The sequence below is a fragment of the Schistocerca nitens genome, chromosome 1 (genome assembly GCF_023898315.1).
Source record: "Schistocerca nitens isolate TAMUIC-IGC-003100 chromosome 1, iqSchNite1.1, whole genome shotgun sequence".
Taxonomy (NCBI): domain Eukaryota; kingdom Metazoa; phylum Arthropoda; class Insecta; order Orthoptera; family Acrididae; genus Schistocerca; species Schistocerca nitens.
The window spans coordinates 1000143413-1000159553 of NC_064614.1; the positions used below are offsets into that span (position 1 = coordinate 1000143413).

The window sequence follows — 16141 nt, forward strand, 5'->3', positions numbered from 1 at the left end:
ATATGTATCACATATAAACTCACATGGGAAGTGTTTTATTTTATTTTTTTAAATATAATCTACACCGATTGAAAATGTAAAAATTTTTACGTCCATTACTTCCAGATTTAATAAAATCGGCAATTTTTTTTATATAGAAGGCTATGGATTGCTGTGTAATAAAGGTTAAATTACGTTTTTGTATTGGTAGTACTATCGGAAACAGTACCTTATCTTTTCATATTATAAACATGCATTGTATGTCGAAGTGCTAACGTTTTTCCAAGGAACAGTGACGAATAGATTGGCAAATCTCTCAAAAAATAAAGTGTGCCACCAAAACGAAGTGTTTTTAAGAAACGTGGGTTTCATGTAACAGTTTTTCGAACAAAGGGAAACGTGTTCGGCATGTGGCATGTGAAGTTACAGACAATGAAATACAGGCAAACTCATCAGTATCTAGAGAAACCCCCGTTATTGCTACGAAGATTAAAATAAAATGTTGTGATACACAGTTTTCTCAAAACGAAAGTGATGTAAATGGTAGATTTACACATCCTAACAAGGATGTTAGTGAATGTGTGTTCTGTGAAATATGTGGACGGACAGTTTTAGTTTACATGAAGGCAGTGAGGTATCAAATGGATTAGCCAGGAAACTTATCATTAATTGTGCCAGTTGTAAATATACTCATTCATTTTGGAATTCTAATAAGTGTAAGGATAATTATTTTGAAGTAAATGTTAGGTGGTTTTATGGATTAAGAGCTATTGGCAAAAGACACACTGCAGCAGAAACAATGTCTGCTGTGATGAATGTCGACAAGCATGCAGGATTTTTTGGAACTGCCGTGCAATCTGTTGCATGTGAGTCAATGAACGGTGCTGTAAACGAATCTGTTGAAATAAATCATGGTATGACTGACATACCAGTAGCTTTTGACGGCACTTGGCAAAAGTGCGGCTACAGTTCCAAGAATTCTGTTGCTACGGCGACCAGTGTGGATACTGGAAAGGTAATAGATTTCCAGATTTTAACCAAACATTATTATAAATGTAATACAGGGAATGAAGAAGGGTATATCTGTGACAGAAATTATGAACGAACAAGTTGTGCTACGGACGCCTCTGCAGCTACTGAAATTTTTAGTCGATCTTTTAACGAAAGGGAAGTGTGTCACACTAAGCTCTTAGGTGATGAAAACTCAAAAGCGTATAACAATGTAGCAGCCGCTCAGCCTTATGGTGAGTAGATTATCACGAAACGAATGTGTTGGTCGTGTCCAGAAGAGGATGGGCACGAGGTTGAGGAAGATAAAACAAAGTTTGAGAGACAAGAAACTTTCTGATGGTAAAACCATATGAGGCAGTCTGACAAACAAAATTATTAATGAACTACAGCAGCAATATGGGATGGCCATTAGAAATAATACTGAGGATTTGTTGAAAATGAAGCAGGCTATATGGGCCACCTTCTTCCACAGACTGTCAGCTGATGAAAAAATAGTACACCACCTTTGCCCTCCTGGACCTGTTTCATGGTGCAATTACCGAAATGCCCAGCACTCAAACAGTTCATACAGCTATAAACATTCCTTCACAGCAGCAGTCATGGATAACATAAAACCTATTTACAGAGACCTGACAAATCCTGAATTACTGAAGAAGTGTCTGCATGGTCAGACTCAAAATCCCAATGAGTCGTTCAGTAATTTTATATGGAGTCGGTTAATAAAAACTGTTTTTGTTGGAATGAAGACACTGAAGTGGGGGCTCAGTGATGCTGTTATTACTTTTAATGATGGAAACAATGGAAGGTTGAAAGTGCTACAGCATATGGGAATTAATCTTATAGCAAACTGCATCAGAGAACTTGAATGGATGACCAAGGTTCACATTGATAAAGCAGAGTATGCAGCACAGTTAGCCACTAAGGAGTCCAGAAAGGAGAGAGGAAGAAGAAACTTGGAAAAAGATCAAGAGGATGATATACAGTATGGTGCAGGGAGCTACTGACTAACTGAAAATAAAAAATTAAGCATGTAGTAAGTGAGTTACTGTCTTTTGAAACTTTACAAGCCATTTCTGAAAATTTACATTTTCTGTTGTATTTTTCCCGAAATATCAGAAATCACTTCGAGTAGAGTATTCAAATTTTCAGGGAGTAAACATAAATATCTTAAGTCTACTGAACTAAAAGAACAACATAATGTCATGTATAATTAAAATTATTTAGGATAATGTACAAAAAAAACTACACAAAATTTTAATGCTGTAGTTAAAAAATTGTATTTCTGAAAGCAGTGGCTGAATTGCAATTATTGTAGTTGAGTTGACTCAGAACATACTGTTTGATGTCTTGTAAAAGCTTCATGTCGATGACAGCAGTGGTTCCTGAAATACGGGAAGCCAAGTCACTAAATTTAACATTGTCGGGATTGGTCGTTCCAAATCCCCTTAGTAATGAAGTTATAAATACATTTCCGCTCACAAACTATCAAATAATCTTCACGGAGTCGGAAGATAAATTACAGAGAGCAATTTGGTCCTTCCAGAAGGTAGCAAAATATTATGGCAATATCTAAAGATCAAACTCAGGTAAAAGTATTCCATGGCAAAGGACATTTGAGAGCAATAGTAGTTCAAATGGCTCTGAGCACTATGGGACTTAACAGCTATGGTCATCAGTCCCCTAGAACTTAGAACTACTTAAACCTAACTAACCTAAGGACATCACACAACACCCAGTCATCACGAGGCAGAGAAAATCCCGGACCTCGCCGGGAATCGAACCCGGGAACCCGGGCGCGGGAAGCGAGAACGCTACCGCACGACCACTAGCTGCGTACGCAATAGTAGTTCATGATAAACGGTTAGAATAAATAAATAATTTTAAATACTTGGGATGTGACATCTCACATATTAAGTTCACCATCAGAAATTCAAATTTGGAAAATTTTCAACAGTTGGTAGGTACTATAAATCACACTCTCCTCAGAAAGATTAGGAAAGAAACAGCACTAACATTTTATGATGTGATGGCGGTACCAGTACTGTAGTATGGGTCAGAGATATGGAATCTAACCGCCTGTCCAAGAAGAAGGATGAAGCAGCGAATCTAAGATTCTTAAGACCACAAGCTGGTCGCAAACTCATAGGTAGCAAAAGATAGTGAAATTAGGACTCAACTGAGTATCAAAGAACATTTCAAAAAATAGTGGAGGACAGAAAGAAATGTCATAAATACATTCAGAGGATGTCAGCTGGACGAACTCCTAAATTAATACACAAACATACACCTCAAGGGAAAAGATATGTTGTGTGTCCTAAGAAGAGATGGAAAAACAAATTCTAGTTTACTTGAAATTGGAACAGGCAAGGATGCCTAAGCTAAGTCTGAATATGATGAAGATGACTGATTATTGCTACGTGTATGTTGGGTGTCGCCAAAAGAAGAATACCCACTGCAGATATCACTGATGTACCGGAAAGGCTCACTGAGACACGATTGACAAGGCCTAGATAGTGAAAGCATGAGACTGTTATCTATACCTAAAGACGCTATCAACAAAAATCTGTGTACATACTTGAAACAGTGATCACGATCTCGCACGTAAGAGTGTAGTTTGACAAGCATAGATGCACATTATGGGCTGGCAGGTGACAGGGGGACGCTATTCATATGGTAGCAAATGTCACTTGGTTTACTGAGCCTGTATGTCTATTTGACAACACACAACCTTCGGCACATTGTGTACTACCAGCATGAAGTAATGCTGAACCACATTGCCCAAATTTTACAGAGAGAGAATGCTCGTGATATGCTCGCCAAATGCCGCTTGCCCTGCCCCAACGAAGACTGGTTTTTTGGGAGAGTGGTGGACTTGGCAGATTTGTCACAGTGGCCTATTCGTAAGCAGTCAGTGCAACTGAAATGTAATTGCGAAGAACGCAACGGTATATACGGTCTTTCTTATCTTGTGCTAACTTTCTCAGGCATCAAAATTTCAACAGCAAGAAGGGCAGCGAATGAAATTTTACTTATTGCCTTGAGACTGTACGGTAGGAAGAATCTGTCACTAAATTTTGTATGTGATTCTTCTTCAACTAATACGATATTCCTTTCTTTAATATGCAGTTATATTAAAAGTAGTTTACAGAGTTGCCTCTTTTTTAATTTGAAGAGCGCATTAGGATGTTAATTTCCTCTTTTTTTGTCCAAGTTTATGAAGCAAGTTTAATGACCTCTCTACCATTCTTGAAATTGACTGTGAGCTACTGCCGCATCCATTCTCATAATACACTCATTTCTTCACCACCTCTGAAACAAATGTGAACATTTACACACCAAGTACCACAGCTGGTACTCAAGCACGTTACTGAACACATCTACCGTAAGAAGGAACTGTCAACATTAAACTGACAAAAACATATTTTTAAGTTTCGTAACCATAAAAAGTAATATACTGACCAAGATGTGACAGATGCAATACTGTCCTGATTACCAACTAGACGTCACTTTACAATAGCAATAAGCCAAAACAGACTTTTCGTGTCAAATACTTAATAATATATCATCTAACTGCAGCTAGTTTTGGAGCATTCATTTTCGTTGTCTACAACTGTTAAGTGACTCAAGAGTGTCTTCCGTGTTCCGCGCCTCACCTTCTCAAATAATCGTCTCACCGAGTCCAATAAAATCAATTCAGACTGCATCCAGGACATAACAAGTAAATAACAACTCGCAAGTTACGCTATTCGTTTAGAAGCCAATATGACAGGGTGTGTTGCTTTCCTTGGCCAATAGTCCTTGATTTTGCTCAAAACTGATGACTGCCTGATAAGGATAAGTCCCTAATCAAGAAATTGTCCTTTGCGTGTCATGACGTCCCTCAAATGTTGTTTGTGAGGCTATTGAGCACCTGTAGAATGCTGATCGGTAACACGTCATTCGTATGCAGGTGCAGGAGACACCATTCGGTGAATCACTCCTAGAGAAAGTTAAGCTAGATACTTGTACGTGTGATAGGTGCTTCTAGTGTTCGCACAACGTTGTGATACCTCTTTCGTGTTCAATGTCTCACAGCTGCCTACGTATTGTATCCTACCTTTACTAAAACGTTCTTTGTGGTCCTCTCTTCAATTGTTGCGCCGATGTTTTGCGTTTTATACGATCCACGTTTTCTGTTGTGTCATATTACGAGCGTGCAGGCGCTGCAACATCAGAATATTTTTCAACACACACTCATCCCCTAGCTTGCACGATCAGGTGACAGTCACCGTAACAGAACATCACATCCACTTGCTCCTGTCTGGATAGTGCATTGTGCGGCTATGGATATTAACGAAATTGTGTGTGTTGTGTTGTCAAGAAGTACGATGCAATGTTCCTGCCGACACACACGCATTAGTTGTATGAGAATAACATTAATGGAATGTACGAATAAGGATATGACACATGAATAACGACGTATACGTTTGCGTCCGACCGTAAGTCGCCCTCGGGTAATCGAAGCGACCACCCGCGTAAAGTAAGAAACCGGGTCCGAGCCAAATCGAAAAATTATTCATGTCATTTGCGCACAGATAGTAATATTAGATTATGTATCCCTTAATCGACAGCAACTACTCTCTGAAACATTTATTGGCTAAAAATAATGTGTGAACATTTTTAAGTATACATATGTTTATCAAATGTTTATGAAATATCGAAAAATTCAGAGGTATAATTTAATTTTTGAATAGTGGAGAAGTATAAAGTTTTCATAACAATCAGTGCCGTATGGATAGCAGCAGCCTCTGTTTCAACCGTTGGCCTCAGCACTGGTCAGCCAGAACATTATGACCACCGAGCTACCATAGATATAAACCTGTCCATGCGATAGCAGCGTCACCTGGCGAGGAATGACTACTAATCAGACACACACTCGGTGTATGCAGTATCAGCGAGAGTGCTGTCCGTGTGTAGAATGGGGAAGGCGGCCGATCTATCTAAATTCGACAGATGACAAATTGTGATGGCCCGAAGCCTCTGCACGAGCACTTCGGAAATTGGACGACTTCTCGGGTGTACCAGCCGTGCTAAGGTGAGTGTCTTCAACACGTAGCGAAACAACGTTCGAACGTCATGGGTCGGGCAGCCACCCTTCATTGTAGAGGGCGGACGCAGTAGGCTGGGCGCACTGGTAAAACAAGACGGCCAGCGAACTGGAGACTTATGGCAGACTTTAATGCCGGGTACAGTACAAGTGAGTCTGGACACACAGTGCACCCAACTCTCCTAACGGAGGGCCTCCGCAGCCGACGACCCACGCATGTGCCAATTTTACCACCACGACGTCACCAACTATAACTAAAATGGACACATGACCATTGGCACTGGACGTTGGCGCAGTGGCATAGGGTTGCGTGGATGAATCCCGACATCTTCTTCATCATGCAAAAGAGAGTGCGCGAATCTGTCGTCTTTCATAGGAACAGCTCCTTGAACCTGTATTGCAGGACGAAGACAAGGCTCCATTACGCTCTGGGTAACATTCACATGGGAATCCATGGACACAGTGGAGCTCGTGCGAGGCACGGTGACGGTCAAGGAGTATCGTACAGTGATTGCAAACTACGTACACCCCTTCATGAAGATCATGTTTTTTAAAGCGTGATCATGCGCTATGTCGTAAGGCGCGGAGTGAGATGGAGTGATTCGAGGAACACAGTGCCGAGTTCCAGTTGATGTGGTGGCCCCCCAGCTCACCTGATCTGAACCCGATCGAATATATCTGGGATGTGATTAAATGTGGCATCAGAGCTCATCGCCTCCCAGGAATTTACGCGAATTAGGTTACTCGTTTGTGCGGATGTGTTTACAACTCCCTTCAGCGAACTACGATGACCTCACTGTTTCCGTCACGCTGCGTCGCTACTGTAATCCGTGGCAAAGGTGGGCATACCGACTATTAGGTAGGTATTCATAATGTTCTGGCTAATCAGTGTGTTTTTCATTTTTCATTGTTACTGTATTGCAATGAAATCATCGCTGAAATTTTTATTTAGTGAATATTACCATCATTGGAAGGAGATATGTTTCTTTCACTTTTCTTCTTTCTGCTAGATATACGTTCTCTGTACCTCTTACAAACCTATAGAATTCAAAATTAAGAAATGTTGAAGCTAGTTTCTTATTTGAATACCTAATTAAAAATTTTCTCGTGAATGATAGTGTATTGTTAATAAATAACATTTAAATTGATTCATGCGTTTTTATGCCAACTAAACCTCCAGTTCTTAACTTTATATGTATATAAATCTTCAATAACATTTTCTCTTCCAGAATCGACACCGCCTTGTCTTCTGGTGGCTTATCATCAATTCAGCGATCACAATCATCTTGGCACTCAGTTTCCCAGCGACTATGACACTAGGCTTCATGTATGGAAGTACGCCATGGATGATCACATACCTCGTACTTGGATTCTTAGAACTTGGTAAGTGTTGTTCACATTAGACAGAGAGGGGCTTAGGCTGACGCTATACATCATTTATACCACAGTAGCTGCTATACGTACGAGGGACATGACAAACGTTATACAGCAGTTCCCAGCTGTTGTGAAAACTGTAGCATCCAGAGGTAATGGAGGGAATTGACGAGCTACACTGAACGATTCACGAAACACCTTACTTTGTTTCGTGATCGTAAGAAACTAATATGGGTTTAAATAAGACAACATATATTATTCAGTTACTTCAACAGAAAAGCGGACCACCGAATAAATTAATTTAAAAACCAGAGTGATACGAAGTCGGAAGCGTTGCATAAACTCTTTGCCTGTGTAGTTAAGTAACTACCTCATTGGCATCCCGCCAAGGTCTTGCACAGTCTCCACCATGCCAGTTGAACGGCACTGCATTAGATGGCCCTCAGTCATTTACCATCGCTGAAGAATAGCGACACAAGGGTAAGTGCTGTCAGTCATATGGCCCATGAGATTTGTCGTAGTTGAATATGACTTTGATTGGGTGCGTGATTCTCTATTCCGCCAGCTTACATCCCCGGCAAGCGTGAAGCTCGGATTTGGTGCAAGACGGCCTTGAAACACTGTAGGCTGTTTGAGTCTTCAGAATTCATGGGCAAAGTGAGATTAGCCATTGGTGCGTGTTCGAATTATTTCGTGAGCACTTTTCTGTGTAGACTGTACGAACAGTTATTTGGAGCTATCGGCTATTCCACGGTTTTCTTTAAATTATTTCAGTCATATTGTTTTAGGTTCTGTTTAGCTCACATTATATTTAAAGAGTTTATCGGTTCCAACTTGGCTACCATACATTGCTAGAATTGTTGCTGCCACAGTTATTCTGGTGCATTGTGTAGTTCCTGTCTATCGGGTTTGAGAAGTGTTTGTTAATAATATATTTTTACCCCAAACCCGACCCTCCAGTACTAAATTGGTGAACCTTTGATGCCTCAGAACGTGTCCTACCAACCGATTTCTTCTTCTACTCACGTTGTGCCACCAATTTCTTTTCTCCCGAGTTCAGTTCAGTATTTCCTCATTAGTTACTTGATCTACCCAACAAACCTTCAGCTTTCTTCAGTAGCAACGTATTTCAAAAACTTCTATTCTCTTCTTGTCTAAACTGATTATCGTCCATGTTTCACTTCCACACATCGTAACACTTCACAAAAAGCTTTCAAACGCTTTGCTTGCCATTGCCAGTCTACATTTTATATCCTCTCTACTTCAACCATTACCAGTTATTTTGCTGAAAAACTTGTAAAACACTTCTACTACTTTAAATGTCTCATTTCCTAATCTAATTTCCACAGCATCACCTGATTTACTTCGTCTGCATTCCTTTATCCTCGTTTTGCTTTTGTTGAAGTTCATCTTGTATCTTCCTTTCAAGACACTGTCCGTGCTGTTCAACTGCTCTTCCATGTCTTTGCTGTCTCTGACAGAATTACAGTGTCATCGGCGAAACTCAAAAATTTTATTTCTTCTCCCTGAACTTTAATTCCTACTCCAAAGTTTTCTTTTGTTTCCTTTACTGCTTGCTCAATGTACAGATTGAATAACATCAGGGTAAGCCCTGTATTAGTTCCTTCTCAACCACTGCTTCCCTTTTGTGCCCCTCGACTCCTACAACTGCCATCTGGTTTCCGTACAAATTCTAAATAGCCTCTCGTTCCCTGTTATTTACCCCTGACAGCTTCAGAATTTGAAAGAGAGTATTTCAGTCAACATTGTCTAAAAGCTTTCTCTATGTCTACAAATTCTACGTTCTATGAGAAGTCGTAGGGTCAGTATAGCCTCGCGTGTTCCAACATTTCTCTGGACACCAAACTGATCTCCCCCGAGGTCGGATTTACCAGTTTTTTTCATTCTTCTGTAAAGTTCGTGTTAGTATTTTGCAATTGTGACTTATTAAACTCATAGTTTGGTAATTTTCACACCTGCCAGTACCTGCTTTCTTTAGAATTGGAATTATTATATTCTTCTTGAAGTCTGGGGGTATTTCGCCTATCTCATACATTTTGCACACTATATGAATGAGTTATGTTATCGCTGGCTCTCCCAAGGCTATCAGTATTTCCAGCGCAATGTTGTCGACTTGCAGGGCCTTGTTTCGACTTAGGTATTTCAGTGCTCTATCAAATTCTTAACGCAGTACCTCATCTCCAATCTCACCTTCATCTACGCCCTCTTCTATTTCCATAAGATTGCACTCAAGTACATCTCTCTCGTAAAGACCCTCGATATACACCTTTCACCTTTCTGCTTTCCCTTCTTTGCTTAGGACTGGTTTTCAATCTGAATTCTTGATGTTCATACGGGTTGTTCTCTTTTCTCCAAAGGTGATTTTAATTTTCCTGTAGGTGGAGTCTGCCATACCCCAAGTAATATATGCTTTTAAATCCTGTCATCTAATTTTTTTTATGTACTCATATTCTCTTTTGCTGCTTCATTTAGTGCACTTTATATTTTCTCCTTCATCAGAACTGGTTAAAATGGCTCTGAGCACTATGCGACTAAACTTCTGAAGTCATCAGTCGCCTAGAACTTACAACTAATTAAACCTAACTAACTTAAGGACATCACACACATCCATTCCCGAGGCAGGATTCGAACCTGCGACCGGAGCCACTCCGGCCGGCTCTCCTTCATCACTGACATTCAGTATCTCTTACATTACCCAAGGATTTGTACTAGTCCTCGCATTTTTACGTACTTGATCCTCTGCTGCCTTCATTATTTCATCTCTCAAAGCTACTCATTCTTCTTCTACCGTACACCTTTCCCCTATCCTTGTAACCGTTCCCTAATGCTCCCTCTGAAACGTTCTATAACGTCTGGTTCTTTGAGTTTATCTAGGTCCCATCTCCGTAAATTCCTACCTTTTTGCAGTTTCTTGAGTTTTAATATACAGTTCGTAACTAATAAATTGTGGTCAGAGTCCACATTTGTCCCTGGAGGTGTCTTACAATTCAAAACGTGGTTCCTAAATCTCTGTCTTACCTTATACATTCAATTTGAAATCCTACAGTGTCTCCAGGTCTATTCCACATATAAGGCCTTCTTTCATGATTCTCACACCAAGTGTTGGCTACGATTAAATTATGCTCTGTGCAACATTTTACCAGCCGGCTTTCTCTTTCATTTCTTTCCCCAGTCGATATTCACCTACTACTTCTCCTTTTATTCTTTTTCCTACTATCGAATTCCGGTCCCCCATTACTATTAAATTTTTGTCTCTCTTAACTGTCTGAATATTGTCATCTTACATTTCTTCAAACTCTTCATCATCTGCGGAGTTAGTTGGCATATAAACTTGTACTACTGTGTGGTTCTGGGCTTCGAGTCTATCTTGGTTGTAATAATGCGTTAACTATACTGCCCAAAGTAGCTTATCCGCATTCCATTTTTATTCTTTTTTAAACCTAAACTTTCATTAGCCATATTTCATTTTCTATTTATAGGCTACGTTCCCTTGACCAGGAATCCTGTTCCCCCTGCCACCGAAATTCACTAATTCTCACTATTTCTAACTTTAATCTATCCATTTCCTCTTCTAATCTACCTGCCCGACTAAGGGATCTGATATGCTCCGGTCCGTAGAATGCCAGTTTTTTTTCTCCTGATAACGACGTCCTTCTGTATAGTCCCCACCCAGAGGTTCGAATAGGGCACTATTTTACCTCCGAAATTTAACCATACAGTACAGCTGCATACCCTCGGGAAAAATTATGGCTGTAGTCTCCCCTTGTTTTCTGATGTTCGCAGTGCCAGGACAGCAAGGACATTTTGCTTGATGTTGCAAGGCCAGATCAGTCAATCATCCGGACTTTCCCCCGTGCAACTACTGAAAAGGCTGCTGCCCATCCCCAGGAATCACACGTTTGTATTTCCTCTCAACAGACACCCCTCCATTGTGGTTGCACTAACGCTCGGCTATCTGTATCGCCGAGGCAAGCGGAAAGGTCTCTGGTTCACGGGGGGAGGATGTGGCAGTTATGTGTAATTTATTTTATACTCAGGATTCACGTAAATTTTGTTACTGCTGTCCAGTGTGAGTCGTTTATAGAACTAGCCTGAATTATCACAAGCTACGTGCATTGGTACAGGCGGAATTCCCTTTCTACGTAATTCCATTTTTGCAGATTTGTTTCTAATCTCTGGTGAAAGCTATATAATCTCTATTTATGACAGTTAAAATAATGTTCCTCTTATTTGCAAAAGGGGTTATATTTCACATTCTTTTTATAGCTACTCATTGTTGTTTATTGATGCTCGATTTGTTATTCCAGAACATTTGTTGAGTGAAATGTTTGCCCCACTGCTGTAGCAGTCCCTGATTCATAGGTTATTTTGTTGAATTTACTTTGAGACAGAATCATTTGAGTGATATGAAACTGTATACAATTTCATGATATGAAATCTCAAATTAATACTGATCGAATTTGTCCCTGATTTTCTTGGACTGGTATACTATTAATAATTGCATTCATTCGAGTTTGGCGAATGTCACGAGCTAAAAAGAAAATAATATTAACAGCCTGCACGGCTTGTTAAATAAAATAAGTTACCTTTTCTGGGTGAAGTGTCTTTTGCAAACTGACATTTTGCCTCTCCTATCTCTTTACTTTTTACCGTTTTCATAAATCCTCCGTAGTTTACTCAGATGCAATCTTGGAGAAATGAGCTGAAATTAATAAACTTTTTAGGAAAAATGTTCCATCATTTGAACTGTCGTTCTTACAGTACGAAATATTGCATGGTTGTCGGCATTTGTAGAAAAATGAGATTAATTGCAGATGACGGAGTATAAACTTGAAGAGCAGGTGAAAGGCAATGATTAATAGAACATATACTCCCATAATGTATGAAAGAAACGTACACAAGAACAGACAAAAAATCTAAGGGTTCAGAACCTTCTATAAATAAATTAGTCAGATAAAGAAATAAAAACTGAAAAAAACATGATTTCGGAAAAATGTTAAATGCAATCTTGGAGAAAAGAAATATATTAATTTCACATATGCAGACGCTAAGGTGCCTTAAGTTTAAAGATACCAAGAGAAACTTGAAATGTTTGTCTGTGAAGAACATTTAAGTATGGATAGCCATAGAAGAATGGAAAAAAATCGATTTTGAAGAAGTTGGTGATTCCATGTTGTGCTCCAAATCTGAAATAGTCTTGAATCACTGTGAAAGAAAAAAATGATGAAGAGATGATATAAAAGTGAAAATTATCTCATGAGGAGTTCTGCATCTTCCGCGTTTAATTTGTTCATCAGCACCTGCCGAAGATTCCCGACATCGCTAGTGCAAAATCACATGTCATTATTCCTAGAGAAAATAATGAAACTGCAAAGACAAATGAAATGAATTATTAATAATGTGCATAAACCCGATTTAAAAAATAAAATGAATAATTTAAACTGTATACAAGACTTAGTAGATTTCTACTTTTTAACTTATACCAGGAAGTGAAAGAAAAGTACAAGTAAGGAATAAAACTGCAGGGGAAAAAAACCTAATTTTAATGCTTACAGAGAATATAACTTTTCGATGGATGCCGGTAAGTCCTAGACTGCTGGACAGGAGATAAATGTTACTCAGTGCAGAATAACGTTAAATAAACAAAGAATTTAAATATATAGAGTACAAGAAACAAAGATAACAACTTATTAAACATCAAAATTGAGATTGATTGAGCGGAACGAAACTGCACCGAAATTTCATGGCGTAGTATGGAAGCGTTTAGAGGAAGACTGACATAGGTGAATAACACAGTCAAAATAAACTACATTCAAGAACAAGTTTCTGAATTTCGGTATTGTATTACATGTAATGAATCTTAAAATTTATTGAGCATGCCTACATTTCGAATTTCGGTCTTATTTGGTATAATAATTCCAAAAAGCGGTGGATTCACTTTCGGCAAACAAAGACGAAGGAAATCTAATCGAGTCTATGCCATAAATTTGTCTTTCTCACCACTGCCAGTGCATGTTCAGATTTACTTGGTGGCGAAACACTGAGGTTACAAGCAGAGTACAGGAAGTGCTCAGAGTATCACAGTAGGAGGGCAAGGAGAGAACAAGCCATCTTTGACCCCAATGCAGAGGTCATTCCAGGAACTCTTATGCAGTTTTGTATGTGATATTTAGCTGGTGTCAGCATCACCACTTCCGTAACTCGAGATTTTAAACATGGCTTGAACAGCAACTGTAGAAATTCTTCACGGTAAATGATGACAGCCAAAACAGTTGCAGGATAAAAATTTATTAAAATTTTTTACCACGGTTTCGGTATATCTATACCTTCATCCGAAGTAAAATACCTAAAATCCTATCCTCCAATGGAGATTCATAAAACAACTAATTATGTTGTATAAATGGAGATAATGTTTTAACTACTGCCGACGCCTTTGGCACAATTGTTTTGTGAATCTCCATTGCAGGATGTGATTTTAGGTATTTTACTTCTGATTAAGGTATATTTATATATAATTATAGATATATAATTATAGATATACAGTTATGTTGTATAAATGTTTTAACTACTGACGACGCCTTTGGCACAATTGTTTTATGAGTCTCCATTGCAGGATGTGATTTTAGGTATTTTACTTCTGATGAAGATATATTTAGATGTACCGAAACAGTGCTCAAGAATTTTAATAAATTTTTATCCTGCAACTCTTTTGGCTGTCATCATTTACGGTGAAGAGCTTCTGTATCTCCATGATCTTTCCAGATATCACTCTATCCTACCATGTGCAAAAGTCAAGGAGGTGAGGGATTCTCAATCCCCACTGCACTTATGCAAGTTTTGACTGAAGCACCCTCCACCCAGAGTGTCCCCTCCCCTCCTCCTTGCTGCAGTTTACACATATGCCCTCAAGTCATATTTCACTGACATCAGCATCACCACCCACTGCACCTTGCACTTCTGCAAATTTTGCATCAAACACTGCCCATTCCACACCTGTGCTCCTGTACTTCCATGCACCTCGTACTTCTGCTCTATGGATATGTCTGCAATAGTGACTCCCAAAAATTTGTTTAAGGAGTGACTGCCCAGTTCAGTCTTCACATTGGTATCTTGATTTGAAGCTATATTTCATCCACCATGGAATACTGAAACGAATAGGTAGCATATTTCTCTATAAATAACTAAAACCCAAAAATTGTGAAATAGGAATTATGTGTTGAAAATGAGTTTTGCCTCAAATACAATCCTGCAATCTCTGGATACGTAAATAAAAGCAAGTTCACTTCCACAATCTGCCTGCTCCAGTCACCAGCAGATGGGTACACTGGAGAAAGCGGTTGCCTACATCGACCAGTAGATGGTTGCACTGGAAAATCGATTAGAGTTCAATTTTTGTACTGCAACTTATTACTGCCACCACTAGATAGCTGCTCAATTAAAAACGCATGGGAGTCGTTAGTTATTTTCCACATCTAAGATGTTGAAAAATACTAAGTCTGTGAAATATGTAGGCAGCATAGCAGATTGTCCTGTTTTATACTGAGTATGCAGGACCTGGCTGAGACATATATTAAAAAACGCTGTGACGCTCTAAACGGTGGGTTGCCACAATATTGGCGAAAATACTACATTGTAAAATAAGCTGTTAGTTAATTTGTACATACTTATCAAATTAGTGCCCAAAATTCTATTTTATGTACCTCAGTACTAATAACGCTGAAGTTTGAAAATGTAGGCTCAATATTCGTTGTTGTAAAATTAGACTAACCAGCTATATAATAGCAGAAAAAGTACCTGTTAGCAAAAAATTCCACACTTAGCAGGTAAACCAACTAATTAGGCCTACTACTGATGTACATAACAACACAATATTTCCAAATTTAAACACTTATGAAGGACCACGTTTGGAGGAAGAAACGTAATACGTGGCGTTATTCACTTGGAAAAATATAAAATGCTATAGAATGGCAGATAGTGTTATTACTACATATGGCACAGACCTATTAGGGGCTATGTACAATAAGAGCAGTCTGCAGTCAAACCTGTGGTGATAAAAATACAACAGAGTCGCAATTAATTATTTTCCAAAGACTAAGATGATGTATTATTCTAAACTTTTTTGCAAAATACACTCCTTGGAATTGAAATAAGAACACCGTGAATTCATTGTCCCAGGAAGGGGAAACTTTATTGACACATTCCTGGGGTCAGATACATCACATGATCACACTGACAGAACCACAGGCACATAGACACAGGCAACAGAGCATGCACAATGTCGGCACTAGTACAGTGTATATCCACCTTTCGCAGCAATGCAGGCTGCTATTCTCCCATGGAGACGATCGTAGAGATGCTGGATGTAGTCCTGTGGAACGGCTTGCCATGCCATTTCCACCTGGCGCCTCAGTTGGACCAGCGTTCGTGCTGGACGTGCAGACCGCGTGAGACGACGCTTCATCCAGTCCCAAACATGCTCAATGGGGGACAGATCCGGAGATCTTGCTGGCCAGGGTAGTTGACTTACACCTTCTAGAGCACGTTGGGTGGCACGGGATACATGCGGACGTGCATTGTCCTGTTGGAACAGCAAGTTCCCTTGCCGGTCTAGGAATGGTAGAACGATGGGTTCGATGACGGTTTGGATGTACCGTGCACTATTCAGTGTCC

General features: G+C 39.4%; 1 protein-coding gene across 1 annotated transcript in view; it reads left to right on the forward strand.

Moving 5' to 3' along the window:
- LOC126195375 (uncharacterized) overlaps nucleotides 1–16141 on the forward strand; it is a 117312-nt gene that overhangs the window by 85797 nt on the left and 15374 nt on the right. Inside the window, exon 6 of the mRNA XM_049933954.1 lies at nucleotides 7306–7459. Within this exon, the coding sequence (XP_049789911.1) occupies nucleotides 7306–7459 (154 nt within the window). The remainder of the gene's footprint in view (nucleotides 1–7305; nucleotides 7460–16141) is intronic.